Source organism: Bombina bombina, chromosome 8 (genome assembly GCF_027579735.1).
Source record: "Bombina bombina isolate aBomBom1 chromosome 8, aBomBom1.pri, whole genome shotgun sequence".
In the NCBI taxonomy this organism is placed as follows: domain Eukaryota; kingdom Metazoa; phylum Chordata; class Amphibia; order Anura; family Bombinatoridae; genus Bombina; species Bombina bombina.
This window is the reverse complement of record NC_069506.1, coordinates 200761050-200777834: the sequence shown is the minus strand read 5'-3', so window position 1 is coordinate 200777834 and position 16785 is coordinate 200761050. Positions and strand designations below refer to the sequence as shown.

The following is a 16785-nucleotide window of genomic DNA, read 5'->3' as shown; positions in this document are numbered from 1 at the left end:
CAAATTAAAAAAGTATCGTAATTAACAATGACTGTAGTAAGTAAACTTCTTACCGCTCCTCAAGATGGTCTGTCCGGTCCTAAGATGTGGTCATGTATTCACTGATTTTTATATCACCATTGAGTGATTAAGCAAACTGCATACCTGTGCTTGCCAGGAAGTTTCTATATAGCGGCACCATCATTCTCTTTTGGACAACTGGAGGAGTGTGCACTTGCTTTGATTGTCAGTTCGGTCCATCACTCGAATTATGTACCAATCCAGAGCGAGTGGAGGACAGTCCTAGAAAAGAAGGTAGTAGTGTGCCGTGCTATACTCGGTGGCCTCTGTAGCATAAAAAAAAGTATTAGCGTATCACCAGTCATGGGTAAAAAAACTTCTTTCAAAATTATGTCAATTTACACTACTCCGGTATCATGTGACAGCCATCAGCCAATCACAAATGCATATACATATATTCTGCAAATTCTTGCACATCCTCAGTAGGAGCTGTTGACTCAAAAAGTGTAAATATAAAAAGACTGTGCACATTTTGTTAATGGAAGTAAATTGGAACGTTGTTTAAAATTGCTTGCTCTATCTCACTGGTTTTCAAATCTGTGCTCTGGCCTCCCTAACGGGCTACATTTTGAGGTTATCTGAACTGGAGCACAGGTGAAATAATCAGTTGATTAGTAAACAAGGCTATTTTACCTGCTCTCATCCAAGGTAATCCTGAAAACCTGGACCGTTGGGGAGGCCTGAGGACAGGTTTGAAAACAAGTGGTCTATTTGAATCATGAAAGTTTAATTTTGACTTGTGTCCCTTTAAGAAAGACTTATTTTTTTTTTTCTCAAAAAATTACAGCCTCTTGCAATTTTAGATATCACATGCCGCCATTTTGTTAATAATCGCACAGCCCTAAGCAGCATAGTAAAATACTGGATTGTCTGGTTGAACACCAGACACCTGGCAACCCTTCTTCTTTTAAAAGACCACCAAACACCATAGAATTACATAATAAATAAATGCATAATAAAAATATGATGCAAAAGCACTTAATTTGACTTTCAAATGAATAGTAGAATTTTATTTTTTTCCCTGAAAAATGTCAGTTACATTTTGCTTCCTAATGCATCATGTGACACCCATCAGCCAATCACAAAATGCATTTATGTATATACTGTGAACTCTTGCACATGCTCAGTAGGATATGGTGCCTCAAAGTGGGCATATAAAAAGATTTGTGCACATTTACATAATAGATTGGAGTTGGAAAGTTGTTTAACCACTTAACAACCAAGGACGTGCCAGGCACGTCCTACAAAAAGTGTCAGTTAATGACCAAGGATGTACCTGTCACGTCGTCGGGGGTTTCAAGCGGTGGAAGCGATCGTGAGGCAATTTTTTTTTTTTTTTTAGCCATCCATACAGAGAGAGCCGCCCTGTGGCCCTCTCTGCATTGACCAGCGATGGTGCCAATCGTTGGTGGGTGGGAGCCATAGCAGAGAGGCTGGTGGGTGGCTCATCGCTGGATCCTCTTCATCCAGTGCGCGCGAGTGGTTGGGAATGGGCGCTAGTACATAACTTATATTGCATTGCATGGGATGAAGGGAGAGAAAAAGGGGGGGGGGGTATTTAAATGTAAAGAAAGGGATCTGGGATGGGGGTAGGCTATTAAGGCTATTAAGAAAAGCCTTATTTTAGTACTGACAGACATTCTGCCAGTACTTAAGATGGCAGTGACAATTGTGATGTGGGGGAGGGAAGTGAGCTGTTTGAAGGGGGGGGGTCAAGGAGGGATCAGGGGCTGGGATATGTCAGGTGGGAGGCTAATCTCTACACTAAATCTAAAATTAACCCTACAAGCTACCTAATTGACCCCTTCACTGCTAGGCATAATACAAGTGTGGTGCACAGCGGAATTTAGCGGCCTTTTAATTGCCAAAAAGCAATGCCAAAGCCATATATGTCTGCTATTTCTGAACAAAGGGGACCCCAGAGAAGCATTTACAACCATTTGTGCCATAATTGCACAAGCGGTTTGTAAATAATTTCACTGAGAAACCTAAAATTGTGAAAAAGTGAACAATTTTTTTTATTATTTGTTCACATTAGGCGGTGAAATGGTGGCATGAAATATACCAAAATTAGCCTAGATCAATACTTTGGGTTGTCTACTAAAAAAAAATATATATATACATGTGAAAGGTTATTCAGGGATTCCTGACAGATATCAGTGTTACAATGTAACTATCGCTAAGTTTGGTAATAGCAAAGTGCTACTTGTTTCCCTATAACTTGCAAAGAACATGTAAACATTGGGGATTTCTAAACTCAGGACAAAATTTAGAAACTTTTTAGCATGGGTGTTTTTTGGTGGTTGTAGATGTGTAACAGATTTTGGGGCTCAAAGTTAGAAAAAGTGTGTGGGGGTTAATATATATTAAATTATAAGATATTATGAAAATAATGGTATCTTTAGAAAGTCCATTTAATAGCGAGAAAAACGGTATATAATATGTGTGGGTACAGTAAATGAGTAAGAGGAAAATTACAGCTAAACACAAACACTGCAGAAATGTAAAAATAGCCCTTGTCCCAAACGGTCAGAAAGGGGGTTAAAGTTGTGTGCTCTATCTATCTGAATCATGAAAGTTTAATTTTGACTTTACTACACTTAGTTGGGTTTTTTTTAAGATGTTTTCACAATAAGTTGTTTGGACACATCAGAAAGCCAATTAAAAGAGGTATATATGTGCAGCCCCCAATCAGCGGCTAGCTCCCTGCTCCTACCTAGGTATTCTTTTCAACAAAGGGTAGCAAAAAAAAAACTAAGCAAAATAGATAATATAAGTAAATTGAAAAGTTGCTTAAAATTGTATGCTTTATCTATCTGAATCGCAAAAGAACATTCTTGGGTTTTATGTCCCTTTTTAGGGCAGTGCGGACAATTCTGTGAGCACGAGTGATTTGGCAAGAAATAAACTGGATTGTCGTGGCTTTATTTTTTTATGTATTAATTTACAGAATGGGAGGAACTTAAGATTTTTGTTTTCTAATGTTACCGAGTCGTGGATTTGACCACAGTTGTAATTATTTGTACAGGAAAAGATTGCTGTAAAATATTTCTAGGGTGATTACAACATCCATTACCAATTCAGAAAATACTATGTGTAATAGGGAATCAGAATAGTTTTGAATTTTCTGCAGTGATACAATCCCATTATTTTTATTTATTTGCGCTGGTTTTATGTTTGTTTTTCAAATTTAATTATTTTAAACTTTCTGATATATTGCTTACTTGTGTCATCCTCCATGTTGTTAGCAATGTTTCCTTTCTGTTTTAGTGCTGACGTATGGAATGGATCCTTCAACCAGCCACACAGCTGATGGAATTTGTCCCTTCAAAGTAAAGGAAGAAACAAAACATGTCCTTGAAGCTTTTTTGAAAAGATCTTTAAGCAAAGAAGATGGGAAGTATGTTGGTCATGTGGGACGTTCTTATCATGACCCTAAAAAGTACCGTTATAGGTAAGGTTTTGATAAAATGTTGATGCCCAAAATAAAGAAACAAATTGTTTTTGTATCTAGCTAAAGGGAGACATTAATCTGCTAACAGAAATTGTCTTTGTATATCCATAGTAAGAGAGATAAAATAAGCAGATCTAGGCAAGTATCCGTGCTTGCTGCCCTCGAAAAGTACTCTGTATACATTGTTACCAATGCACCAGGGAACTCTGGGTAAGATATGCAGATTAGATATTAAAATATTACTGTTTTAACCCCTTAACGACCAAGGATGTACCATGTACGTTAACGACCAAGGACATGCCTGGCACATCCTCAGGTGGGTTTAAAGCACTAGAAGCGATCGTGATCGCTTTCAGGGTATTGCAGTGATGCCTCGATATTGACAACTGATGCAGAGAGAGACACTCTGTGGCCCCTCTCTACATCGGCCAGCAATGGTGGCGATTGTTGGTGGCGTGGGAGGGATAGCAGGGAGGCGAGTGGGCGGCCCATCGCTGCTACAGTTCCTACTTCCTTCCTGTTAGCGGGGATGATGGGTCTGGGAGCGCGCAGGGTGGGCAGGAGCAGGTGGGATGCTACACTATGGTACATATTTAGTGAAAGGGAAGGAGGGAGAGGGGGGTATATAAGTATTGGGAAAGGAATCTGGGAGGGGGGTAGGGTATTGGGGGGGCAGCTACACTACAGAAAAATGGGCGGGGTTATTTTTTTTTTATTTAAAAAAAAAAAAGCAATTTCTTCTTTTTTTTTTTTTTTTTTTTTTTAGCAAACTGGGTACTGGCAGACAGCTGCCAGTACCCATGATGGTGGCAAAAAGGTAGAGGGGGGAGTGTTAGAGAGCTGGTTGGGGGCTATCCTACAGAATATCTATAAAAAAAACTTTCTGCCCGCACTTAAGATGGCAGCGACAATTGTGAGGAGAGGGAGAGATGAGAGCTGTTTGAGAGGGGTCAGCGCGGGATCAGGGGAGTGGGATGTGTCAGGTGGGAGGCTGATCTCTACACTAAAGTTAAAATTAACCCTACAAGCTACCTAATTAACCCCATTCACTGCTGGGCATAATACAAGTGTGGTGCACAGCAGCATTTAGTGGCCTTCTAATTCCCAAAAAGCTATGCCAAAGCCATATATGTCTATTTCTGAACAAAGGGGATCCCAGAGAAGCATTTACAACCATTTGTGCCATAATTGCACAAGCTGTTTGTAAATAATTTCAGTGAGAAACCTAAAGTTGTTGGGTTTTTTTGTTTTTGTTTTTTTAATTTGATCACATTTGGCGGTTAAAAGGTGGCATGAAATATACCAAAATGGGCCTAGTTCAATACTTTGGGTTGTCTACTGCATCTCTGGGGCTATAGTAACACCACAATCTCTGTAAAATTACAGAAAGTTTGTACAAAATTAGGAACATTAGAAATAATTAAAAAAAAAATAATTCTAACTATATAACTAAGCATTTTATTTGCAATTTTTATGTCCCTTTTGAATCCTTTTATAGTGGATTTAACCCCGTCCCGCCGTTAAGCTGTTGTACACCTTCCTAACTACGCTAGGCTTAAGCGCTCTTAGGATGGCATGGAGCGTTCTAACCATTTGCCTGCCCTGAAACAAAAGCTGCTTTCTAAATGGGATCGCATTGAAACCGCACGATCGCATGGTCTTATGATTTTTTACTCATTTGTTTACATCAGAACTTTGTTCCGATGTAGACAAATTAGTCACGGCAGGAAGAGGTTAATTTTCAGTTGTATGTAAAATAGAAGATAACTCAATTTGAATATATGTGTAAGGAACAAAAAATAGTTTTGTCTTCCTTGTGAGATAGACATTTGTTCATTTTTAGATCAGATTAAATCTACTCCTCTAGGTAAAGACTATTCTGTTGTGTAAAAAAAAAAAAGTTAAAAGACGTACCTGAATTTATTTAAAGGAATATAAAACAGTATAAGATTGTAATATAAATTGTTTAATTGTGTGTAGTTTATAACTTTGCAATATAATTTCATTATTTATTGTCCCTTTTTCCAGTAATTTAACTCTGATCATGGTTTGGTTTTCTGACTTCCATTGAGTTTCTATAAAGTAATGGGTGCCACTATGTTTAAACTTGTTTTGCACAAACTCTATTTTGTTGCTAGATTTATATATGTCCCTAATTTATTCTCAGCAGAAGACAGAGATAAAAAGAAAACTTGTTCAAAAATGGTGACGCCCATCACTCTGTTTAAAAACAAGTACTTTATAGAAAATTAAACTTGTATAATTGTAAAAAATATTACTACATATTATCCTAAGGCTAAGCTTTGTTTTGAATGCATCATTATGTGTAGCATGTATTTTATTGTTTAATATTCCCTTTTCTTCTATAAAGGTAAGACGAGTCCACGGATTCATCCTTTACTTGTGGGATATTATCCTCCTGCTAACAGGAAGTGGCAAGGAGCACCACAGCAGAGCTGTCTATATAGCTCCTCCCTTAGCTCCACCCCCCAGTCATTCTCTTTGCCTACTCTAAGTACTAGGAAGGGTAAAGTGAAAGAGGTGATAAAATATTAGTTTTTAATTTCTTCAAGCAAGAGTTTATTTTAAATGGTACCGGTGTGTACTATTTACTCTCAGGCAGCAGATGGATGAAGACTGCTGCCTGGAGGATGATGATCTTAGCATTTGTAACTAAGGTCCATTGCTGTTCCCACAGAAGCTGAGGAGTACAGGAAACTTCAGTGTGAGGAACGGTTTCATGCTATGCAGCAGTGAGGTATGTTCAGTCATATTTTTCTGGAGAGACTGTGTATTTCAGAAAGGCTGACATTTAACCCAGGAGGGTAAGGGTAAGCAGTAATCCTAGAGCTAAAAGAAGGGCATTACTTAGCTTGCATATGGGGCCAATTACTAATATGGTTGACACTGAATTGCAAATGTTTGTGAGCCAACGTTTTTTTGATTTGGGAGTGCTTTAACGTTTTTGTGGGCAATAACGTTTTGGGCAACTTATTGAGGGCACACATGGCTTAACTTTTGGGTCTCAGAACCCACATGGCTAGTTATAACCGCTCTGGTGCGGTTCTTTAAGGCTGAGGAGACATCGAGTGAGATGGGCGGGGCCTATTTTCGCGCCTCAGATGTTAGTTTTATCAGCAAGCAGCAAGCTCTAACTCCTGAGGGCCCTGGTGTATGTTTTGGGCCAAATCGAAGCTTTTACCCCACATTTTCCGGATCTGGGCCTATTTTCTATCCGGTTTGCAAATTAAGGGGTTAAATGTTAAAATTCCTTGTGGGGCAATCTTAACTACTTATATTGTGTCTACATACAAAATTTTGAAAAATTTGGTGCATGTTTAGGCTTTTTTGTAGAACGTGTATGCTTTTTTTCTCTTAAAGGGACAGTCTAGGCCAAATTAAACTTTCATGATTCAGATAGGGCATGTAATTTTAAACAATTTTCCAATTTATTTTTCTTTCATGTAATTAGCAAGAGTCCATGAGCTAGTGACGTATGGGATATACATTCCTACCAGGAGGGGCAAAGTTTCCCAAACCTCAAAATGCCTATAAATACACCCCTCACCACACCCACAAATCAGTTTTACAAACTTTGCCTCCTATGGAGGTGGTGAAGTAAGTTTGTGCTAGATTCTACGTTGATATGCGCTCCGCAGCAGGTTGGGGCCCGGTTTTCCTCTCAGCGTGCAGTGAATGTCAGAGGGATGTGAGGAGAGTATTGCCTATTTGAATTCAATGATCTCCTTCTACGGGGTCTATTTCATAGGTTCTCTGTTATCGGTCGTAGAGATTCATCTCTTACCTCCCTTTTCAGATCGACGATATACTCTTATATATACCATTTACCTCTACTGATTCTCGTTTCAGTACTGGTTTGGCTTTCTACTACGTGTAGATGAGTGTCCTGGGGTAAGTAAGTCTTATTTTCTGTGACACTCTAAGCTATGGTTGGGCACTTTTATATAAAGTTCTAAATATATGTATTCAAACATTTATTTGCCTTGACTCAGGATGTTCAACGTTCCTTATTTTCAGACAGTCAGTTTCATATTTGGGATAATGCTGAATTTTTCATTTTTTTCTTACCTTAAAATTGACTTTTTTTCCTGTGGGCTGTTAGGCTCGCGGGGGCTGAAAATGCTTCATTTTATTGCGTCATTCTTGGCGCGGACTTTTTTGGCGCAAAAATATTTTTCTATTTCCGGCGTCATACGTGTCACCGGAAGTTGCGTCATTTTTTGACATTTTTTGCGCCAAAAGTGTCGGCGTTCCGGATGTGGCGTCATTTTTGGCGCCAAAAGCATTTAGGCGCCAAATAATGTGGGCGTCTTTTTTTGCGCTAAAAAATATGGGCGTCATTATTGTCTCCACATTATTTAAGTCTCATTATTTATTGCTTCTGGTTGCTAGAAGCTTGTTCACTGGCATTTTTTCCCATTCCTGAAACTGTCATTTAAGGAATTTGATCAATTTTGCTTTATATGTTGTTTTTTCTATTACATATTGCAAGATGTCTCAGATTGACCCTGAGCCAGAAGATACTACTGGAAAATCACTGCCTGGTGCTGGATCTACCAAAGTTAAGTGTATCTGCTGTAAACTTGTGGTATCTGTTCCTCCAGCTGTTGTTTGTAATGAATGTCATGACAAGCTTGTTAATGCAGATAATATTTCCTTTAGTAATACTACATTACCTGTTGCTGTTCAATCAACATCTAATACTAGTGTTCCTGTTAACATAAGAGATTTTGTGTCTAAATCCATTAAGAAGGCTATGTCTGTTATTCCTCCTTCTAGTAAACGTAAAAGGTCTTTTAAAACTTCTCATTTTTCAGATGAATTTTTAAATGAACATCATCATTCTGATTCTGATAGTGGTTCCTCTGGTTCAGAGGATTCTGTTTCAGAGGTTGATGCTGATAAATCTTCATATTTATTCAAAATGGAATTTATTCGTTCTTTACTTAAAGAGGTTTTAATTGCATTAGAAATAGAGGATTCTGGTCCTCTTGATACTAAATCTAAACGTTTAAATAAGGTTTTTAAATCTCCTGTAGTTATTCCAGAGGTTTTTCCTGTCCCTGATGCTATTTCTGAAGTAATCTCCAGGGAATGGAATAATTTGGGTAATTCATTTACTCCTTCTAAACGTTTTAAGCAATTATATCCTGTGCCAGCTGACAGATTAGAGTTTTGGGACAAAATCCCTAAAGTTGATGGGGCTATCTCTACTCTTGCTAAACGTACTACTATTCCTACGGCAGATAGTACTTCCTTTAAGGATCCTTTAGATAGGAAAATTGAATCCTTTCTAAGAAAAGCTTACTTATGTTCAGGTAATCTTCTTAGACCTGCTATATCTTTAGCGGATGTTGCTGCAGCTTCAACTTTTTGGTTGGAAGCTTTAGCGCAACAAGTATCAGATCATAATTCTCATAGCATTGTTAATCTGCTTCAACATGCTAATAACTTTATTTGTGATGCCATCTTTGATATCATTATAGTTGATGTCAGGTATATGTCTCTAGCTATTTTAGCTAGAAGAGCTTTATGGCTTAAAACTTGGAATGCTGATATGTCTTCTAAGTCAACTTTGCTTTCCCTTTCCTTCCAGGGTAATAAATTATTTGGTTCTCAGTTGGATTCTATTATCTCAACTGTTACTGGAGGGAAAGGAACTTTTTTACCACAGGATAAAAAAACTAAAGGTAAATTTAGGTCTAATAATCGTTTTCGTTCCTTTCGTCACAATAAGGAACAAAAGCCTGATCCTTCATCCTCAGGAGCGGTATCAGTTTGGAAACCATCTCCAGTCTGGAATAAATCCAAGCCTTTTAGAAAACCAAAGCCAGCTCCCAAGTCCACATGAAGGTGCGGCCCTCATTCCAGCTCAGCTGGTAGGGGGCAGATTACGATTTTTCAAAGAAATTTGGATCAATTCAATTCACAATCTTTGGATTCAGAACATTGTTTCAGAAGGGTACAGAATTGGCTTCAAAATAAGGCCTCCTGCAAAGAGATTTTTTCTTTCCCGTGTCCCAGTAAATCCAGTGAAGGCTCAAGCATTTCTGAAATGTGTTTCAGATCTAGAGTTGGCTGGAGTAATTATGCCAGTTCCAGTTCTGGAACAGGGATTGGGGTTTTATTCAAATCTCTTCATTGTACCAAAGAAGGAGAATTCCTTCAGACCAGTTCTGGATCTAAAAATATTGAATCGTTATGTAAGGATACCAACATTCAAAATGGTAACTATAAGGACTATCCTGCCTTTTGTTCAGCAAGGGCATTATATGTCCACAATAGATTTACAGGATGCATATCTGCATATTCCGATTCATCCAGATCACTATCAGTTTCTGAGATTCTCTTTCCTAGACAAGCATTATCAATTTGTGGCTCTGCCGTTTGGCCTAGCAACAGCCCCAAGGATTTTTACAAAGGTTCTCGGTGCCCTTCTGTCTGTAATCAGAGAACAGGGTATTGTGGTATTTCCTTATTTGGACAATATCTTGGTACTTGCTCAGTCTTCACATTTAGCAGAATCTCATACGAATCGACTCGTATTGTTTCTTCGAGATCATGGTTGGAGGATCAATTTGCCAAAGAGTTCATTGATTCCTCAGACAAGGGTAACCTTTTTAGGTTTCCAGATAGATTCAGTGTCCATGACTCTGTCTCTGACAGACAAGAGACGTCTAAAATTGGTTTCAGCCTGTCGAAACCTTCAGTCTCAATCATTCCCTTCGGTAGCCTTATGCATGGAAATTCTAGGTCTTATGACTGCTGCATCGGACGCGATCCCCTTTGCTCGTTTTCACATGCGACCTCTTCAGCTCTGTATGCTGAACCAGTGGTGCAAGGATTTCACAAAGATACATCAATTAATATCTTTAAAACCATTTGTACGACACTCTCTGACGTGGTGGACAGATCACCAACGTTTAGTTCAGGGGGCTTCTTTTGTTCTTCCAACCTGGACTGTGATTTCAACAGATGCAAGTCTGACAGGTTGGGGAGCAGTTTGTGGGTCTCTGACAGCACAAGGAGTTTGGGAATCTCAGGAGGTGAGATTACCAATCAACATTTTGGAACTTTGCAATTTTCAGAGCTCTTCAGTCTTGGCCTCTTCTAAAGAGAGAATCGTTCATTCGTTTTAAGACAGACAATGTCACAACTGTGGCATATATCAATCATCAAGGAGGGACTCACAGTCCTCTGGATATGAAAGAAGTATCTCGAATTCTGGTTTGGGCGGAATCCAGCTCCTGTCTAATTTCTGCGGTTCATATCCCAGGTATAGACAATTGGGAAGCGGATTATCTCAGCCGCCAAACGTTACATCCAGGCGAATGGTCTCTTCACCCAGAGGTATTTCTTCAGATTGTTCAAATGTGGGGACTTCCAGAAATATATCTGATGGCTTCTCATCTAAACAAGAAACTTCCCAGGTATCTGTCCAGATCCAGGGATCCTCAAGCGGAAGCAGTGGATGCATTGTCACTTCCTTGGAAGTATCATCCTGCCTATATCTTTCCGCCTCTAGTTCTTCTTCCAAGAGTAATCTCCAAGATTTGTCGTTTGTTCTGCTGGTGGCTCCAGCATGGCTGCACAGGTTTTGGTATGTGGATCTTGTCCGGATGGCCTCTTGCCAACCGTGGACTCTTCCGTTAAGACCAGACCTTCTGTCGCAAGGTCCTTTTTTCCATCAGGATCTCAAATCCTTAAATTTAAAGGTATGGAGATTGAACGCTTGATTCTTAGTCAAAGAGGTTTCTCTGACTCTGTGATTAATACTATGTTACAGGCTCGTAAATCTGTATCTAGGAAGATATATTATAGAGTCTGGAAGACTTACATTTCTTGGTGTCTTTCTCATCATTTTTCCTGGCATTCTTTTAGAATTCCGAGAATTTTACAGTTTCTTCAGGATGGTTTGGATAAAGGTTTGTCTGCAAGTTCCTTGAAAGGACAAATCTCTGCTCTTTCTGTTCTTTTTCACAGAAAGATTGCTAATCTTCCTGATATTCGTTGTTTTGTACAAGCTTTGGTTCATATAAAACCTGTCATTAAGTCAATTTCTCCTACTTGGAGTTTGAATTTGGATCTGGGGGCTCTTCAAGCTCCTCCATTTGAACCTATGCATTTTTTGGACATTAAATTACTTTCTTGGAAAGTTTTGTTTCTTTTGGCCATCTCTTCTGCTAGAAGAGTTTCTGAATTATCTGCTCTTTCTTGTGAGTCTCCTTTTCTGATTTTTCATCAGGATAAGGCGGTGTTGCGAACTTCTTTTCAATTTTTACCTAAGGTTGTGAATTCTAACAACATTAGTAGAGAAATTGTGGTTCCTTCATTATGTCCTAATCCTAAGAATTCTAAGGAGAAATCATTGCATTCTTTGGATGTAGTTAGAGCTTTGAAATATTATGTTGAAGCTACTAAGAATTTCCGAAAGACTTCTAGTCTATTTGTTATCTTTTCCGGTTCTAGGAAATGTCAGAAGGCCTCTGCCATTTCTTTGGCATCTTGGTTGAAATCTTTAATTCATCATGCTTATGTCGAGTCGGGTAAAACTCCGCCTCAAAGGATTACAGCTCATTCTACTAGGTCAGTTTCTACTTCCTGGGCTTTTAGGAATGAAGCTTCTGTTGATCAGATTTGCAAAGCAGCAACTTGGTCTTCTTTGCATACTTTTACTAAATTCTACCATTTTGATGTATTTTCTTCTTCTGAAGCAGTTTTTGGTAGAAAAGTACTTCAGGCAGCTGTTTCAGTTTGATTCTTCTGCTTATAATTTCAGTTTTTTTCATTATAAGATTTAAACTTTATTTTGGGTGTGGATTATTTTCAGCGGAATTGGCTGTCTTTATTTTATCCCTCCCTCTCTAGTGACTCTTGCGTGGAAGATCCACATCTTGGGTAGTCATTATCCCATACGTCACTAGCTCATGGACTCTTGCTAATTACATGAAAGAAAACATAATTTATGTAAGAACTTACCTGATAAATTCATTTCTTTCATATTAGCAAGAGTCCATGAGCCCCACCCTTTTTTGTGGTGGTTATGATTTTTTTGTATAAAGCACAATTATTCCAATTCCTTATTTTTTATGCTTTCGCACTTTTTTCTTATCACCCCACTTCTTGGCTATTCGTTAAACTGAATTGTGGGTGTGGTGAGGGGTGTATTTATAGGCATTTTGAGGTTTGGGAAACTTTGCCCCTCCTGGTAGGAATGTATATCCCATACGTCACTAGCTCATGGACTCTTGCTAATATGAAAGAAATGAATTTATCAGGTAAGTTCTTACATAAATTATGTTTTATCACCAATTTTGCTTTGTTCTCTTGGTATTCTTAGTTAGAAAGCGTAACCTAGGAGGTTCATATGCTAATTTCTTAGACCTTGAAGCCCACCTCTTTCAGATTGTATTTCAACAGTTTTTCACCACTAGAGGGTGTTAGTTCACGTATTTCATATAGATAACACTGTGCTCGTGCACGAGAAGTTATCTGGGAGCAGACACTGATAGGCTAGACTGCAAGTCTGTCAAAAGAACTGAAAAAAGGGCAGTTTGCAGAGGCTTAGATACAAGACAATCACAGAGGTTAAAAGTATATTATTATAACTGTGTTGGTTGTGCAAAACTGGGGAATGGGTAATAAAGGGATTATCTATCTTTTTAAAACAATAAAAATTCTGGTGTAGACTGTCCCTTTTAAAGGCGCAGTACCGCTTTTTATGATTGTTATTTTTTTCACTAAATAAAGTGTTTTCATGCTTGTTTGTAGTCATTACTAGCCTGTTCAACATGTCTGACATTGAGGAAAGTCAATGTTCAATATGTTTAGAAGCCATTGTGGAACCTCCACTTAGAATGTGTCCCTCATGCACTGAAAGGTCAATAAATTGTAAAGAACATATTTTAGCTACTAAAAGTATGTCGCAGGATGATTCTCAGTCAGAAGAGAATCAGGTTTTGCTATCTAATTCTCCCCAAGTGTCACAACCGTTAACGCCCGCACAAGCGACGCCAAGTACTTCTAGTGTGTCTAATTCTTTCACCCTGCAAGATATGGCCGCAGTTATGAATACTACCCTCACAGAGGTTTTATCTAAGCTGCCTGGGTTGCAGGGGAAGCGCACTAGGTTTGGTGTGAGAACAAACGCTGAGCCCTCTGACACTTTATTAGCCATATCCGATGTACCCTCACAATGTTCTGAATTGGGGGTGACGGATTTGCTGGCTGAGGGAGAGATTTCTGATTCAGGAAATATGTTCCCTCAGACAGATGTAGATATGACGGCTTTTAAATTTAAACTAGAACACCTCCGCTTATTGCTCAGGGAGGTTTTAGCGACTCTGGATGATTGTGACCCTATTGTAGTTCCAGAGAAATTGTGTAAAATGGACAGATTCCTAGAGGTTCCTGCCTAAATTGATGTTTTTCCGGTCCGTAAGAGGATTTCGGAAATTGTTACTAGGGAGTGGGATAGACCAGGTATTCCGTTCGCTCCCCCTCCTACTTTTAAGAAAATGTTTCCCATATCAGACGCCGTGTGGGACTCGTGGCAGACGGTCCCTAAGGTGGAGGGAGCTATTTCTACCCTGGCTAAGCGTACAACTATACCTATTGAGGACAGTTGTGCTTTCAAAGATCCTATGGAAAAAAAATTAGAGGCTCTTCTGAAGAAAATATTTGTTCATCAAGGTTTTCTTCTCCAAACTATAGCGTGCATTGTTCCTGTAACTACTGCAGCGTCTTTTTGGTTCGAGGCTTTGGAAGAGGCTCTTCAGGTTAAGACCCCATTAGATGATAGAATTAGGGCTCTCAAGCTAGCTAATTATTTCATTACAGATGCCGCTTTTCAATTGGCTAAATTAGTGGCGAAGAATTCAGGTTTTGCCATTTTAGCGTGTAGAGCGTTATGGCTTAAGTCCTGGTCTGCTGACGTGTCATCAAAAGCTAAGCTTTTAGCCATCCCTTTCAAGGGTAAGACCCTATTCGGGCCTGAACTGAAAGAGATCATTTCAGACATCACTGGAGGGAAAGGCCATGCCCTTCCTCAGGATAGGACGAATAAGAGGAGGACCAAACAAAATAATTTTCGTTCTATTTCAAAACTTCAAAGGGGGTCCCTCTACCTCTTCCCCTGCCGCAAAGCAAGAGGGGAATTTTGCTCAATCCAAGTCAGTCTGGAGACCTAACCAGACTTGGAACAAGGGTAAACAGGCCAAGAAGCCTGCTGCTGCCACCAAAACAACATGAAGGGGTAGCCCCCGATCCGGGACCGGATCTAGTGGGGGGCAGATTTTCTCTCTTCGCTCAGGCTTGGGCAAGAGACGTTCAGGACTCCTGCACTTTAGAAATAGTAACCCAGGGGTATCTTCTAGATTTCAAAGATTCTCCCCCAAGGGGGAGATTCCATCTTTCTCAATTGTCTGTAAACCAGACAAAAAGAGAGGCGTTCTTACGCTGTGTAGAAGACCTATATACCAGGAGTGATCTACCCAGTTCCGAAAACAGAACAGGGGCAGGGGTTCTACTCCAATCTGTTTGTGGTTCCCAAAAAAGAGGGAACCTTCAGACCAATTTTGGATCTCAAGATCCTAAACAAATCCTTCAAGATGGAGACCATTTGGACTATTTTGCCAATGATCCAGGAGGGTCAATATATGACCACCGTGGACTTAAAGGATGCGTATCCTTTAAGTTCCTCAGGTTCGCCTTTATGGACAAGCATTACCAATTTGTGGCTCTTCCCTTCGGGTTGGCCACAGCTCCCAGAATTTTCACAAAGGTGCTAGGGTCCCTTCTGGCGGTTCTAAGGCGATATCTTAATCTAGGCGTCAACTTTCCAACTAGCCAAGTCTCACACGGACATTGTGTTGGCTTTTCTAAGATCTCACGGGTGGAAGGTGAACGTAAAAAAGAGTTCACTTATCCCTCTCACAAGAGTTCCTTTCCTGGGAAGTCAGAAAAATTTTCAGGTCCACCGAATTTATCAGACGGAGGTCAGGAAATCAAAAATTTTATCCATCTGCCGAGCTCTTCATTCCATTCCCCGCCCGTCAGTGGCTCAGTGTATGGAGGTAATCGGCTTAATGGTAGCGGCAATGGACATAGTTCTGTTTGCTCGCTTGCATCTCAGACCACTGCAACTTTGCATGCTCAAACAGTGGAATGGGGATTATGCAAATTTATCTCCTCAGATAAATCTGGACCAAGAGACCAGAGACTCTCTTCTTTGGTGGTTGTCACAGGATCATCTGTTCAAGGGAATGTGTTTCCGCAGGCCAGCGTGGGTCATAGTGACGACGGACGCCAGCCTATTGGGCTGGGGTGCAGTCTGGAATTCCCTGAAAGCACAGGGATTGTGGACTCTGGAATTCCCTGAAAGCACAGGGATTGTGGACTCGGGAGGAGGCTCTCCTCCCGATAAATATTCTAGAACTGAGAGCGATATTCAACGCGCTTCAGGCGTGGCCTCAGTTGGCGTCAGCCAGATTCATATGATTCCAGTCGGACAATATCACGACTGTAGCATATATCAATCATCAGGGGGGAACGAAGAGTTCTCTAGCGATGATAGAGGTTACCAAAATAATTTGATGGGCAGAGACTCACTCTTGTAAAATAAAGGGGAGAGAAAGGTGCGCTAGGCCAAATCGATAACCAAACACCCCCTTAAAAAGACAAATATCCCTACAGTTGTCTAAAATAAGAGAGAAAATATACAGGTAATAAGGGAGGCGCTAAGAAAAGCCAAAGGTATCAAGCACTTAGAATTTAATAAAAACACATAAGCATACAATAACATATGTATAGGGGACGTCTCCCCAAAAACGAAATACTAATAAATCAAAACTAAAATACTAAAAGATGCAATTGATAAAACTTCCACAGATTTAAAACCATACAATTTGTATAGGGCAGTCCCAATCAGTTCGTTTTAGTAGGGTCAGATAGAAATGTCTTTACTCCATATAAAATGTAACTGAGTCTGTGGTCAGCGTCTCACTAGTCAAATACCACCAAGCTGCCAAATTGATAGAGCAATAGCTGCCAAACAGTGTAAGTGGATAATAATATACATGCAATTCCAAAGTTCTCTTACTGTGTAAGATATCACTTTAGCAGAACATTCAGCCGTGTACTTTACCAGATCCTTATCCGTGAAGTAGATGTCTTTTCCCCTCGCCCGGTATTCACCTCGAGCGGGGCCGACTGAAACTTTCCGGCGTCTGACGTCACTGAAAGATGTTCCG

The 16785-nt window shown here is 39.8% G+C and overlaps 1 protein-coding gene across 1 annotated transcript in view; it reads left to right on the top strand.

Annotated features, from left to right (window-relative positions):
- Positions 1-16785, top strand: part of BCL2L12 (BCL2 like 12) — a 172159-nt gene that overhangs the window by 84262 nt on the left and 71112 nt on the right. Inside the window, exon 2 of the mRNA XM_053690842.1 lies at positions 3331-3514. Coding sequence (XP_053546817.1) covers positions 3345-3514 — 170 coding nt within the window. The 5' untranslated portion in view covers positions 3331-3344. The remainder of the gene's footprint in view (positions 1-3330; positions 3515-16785) is intronic.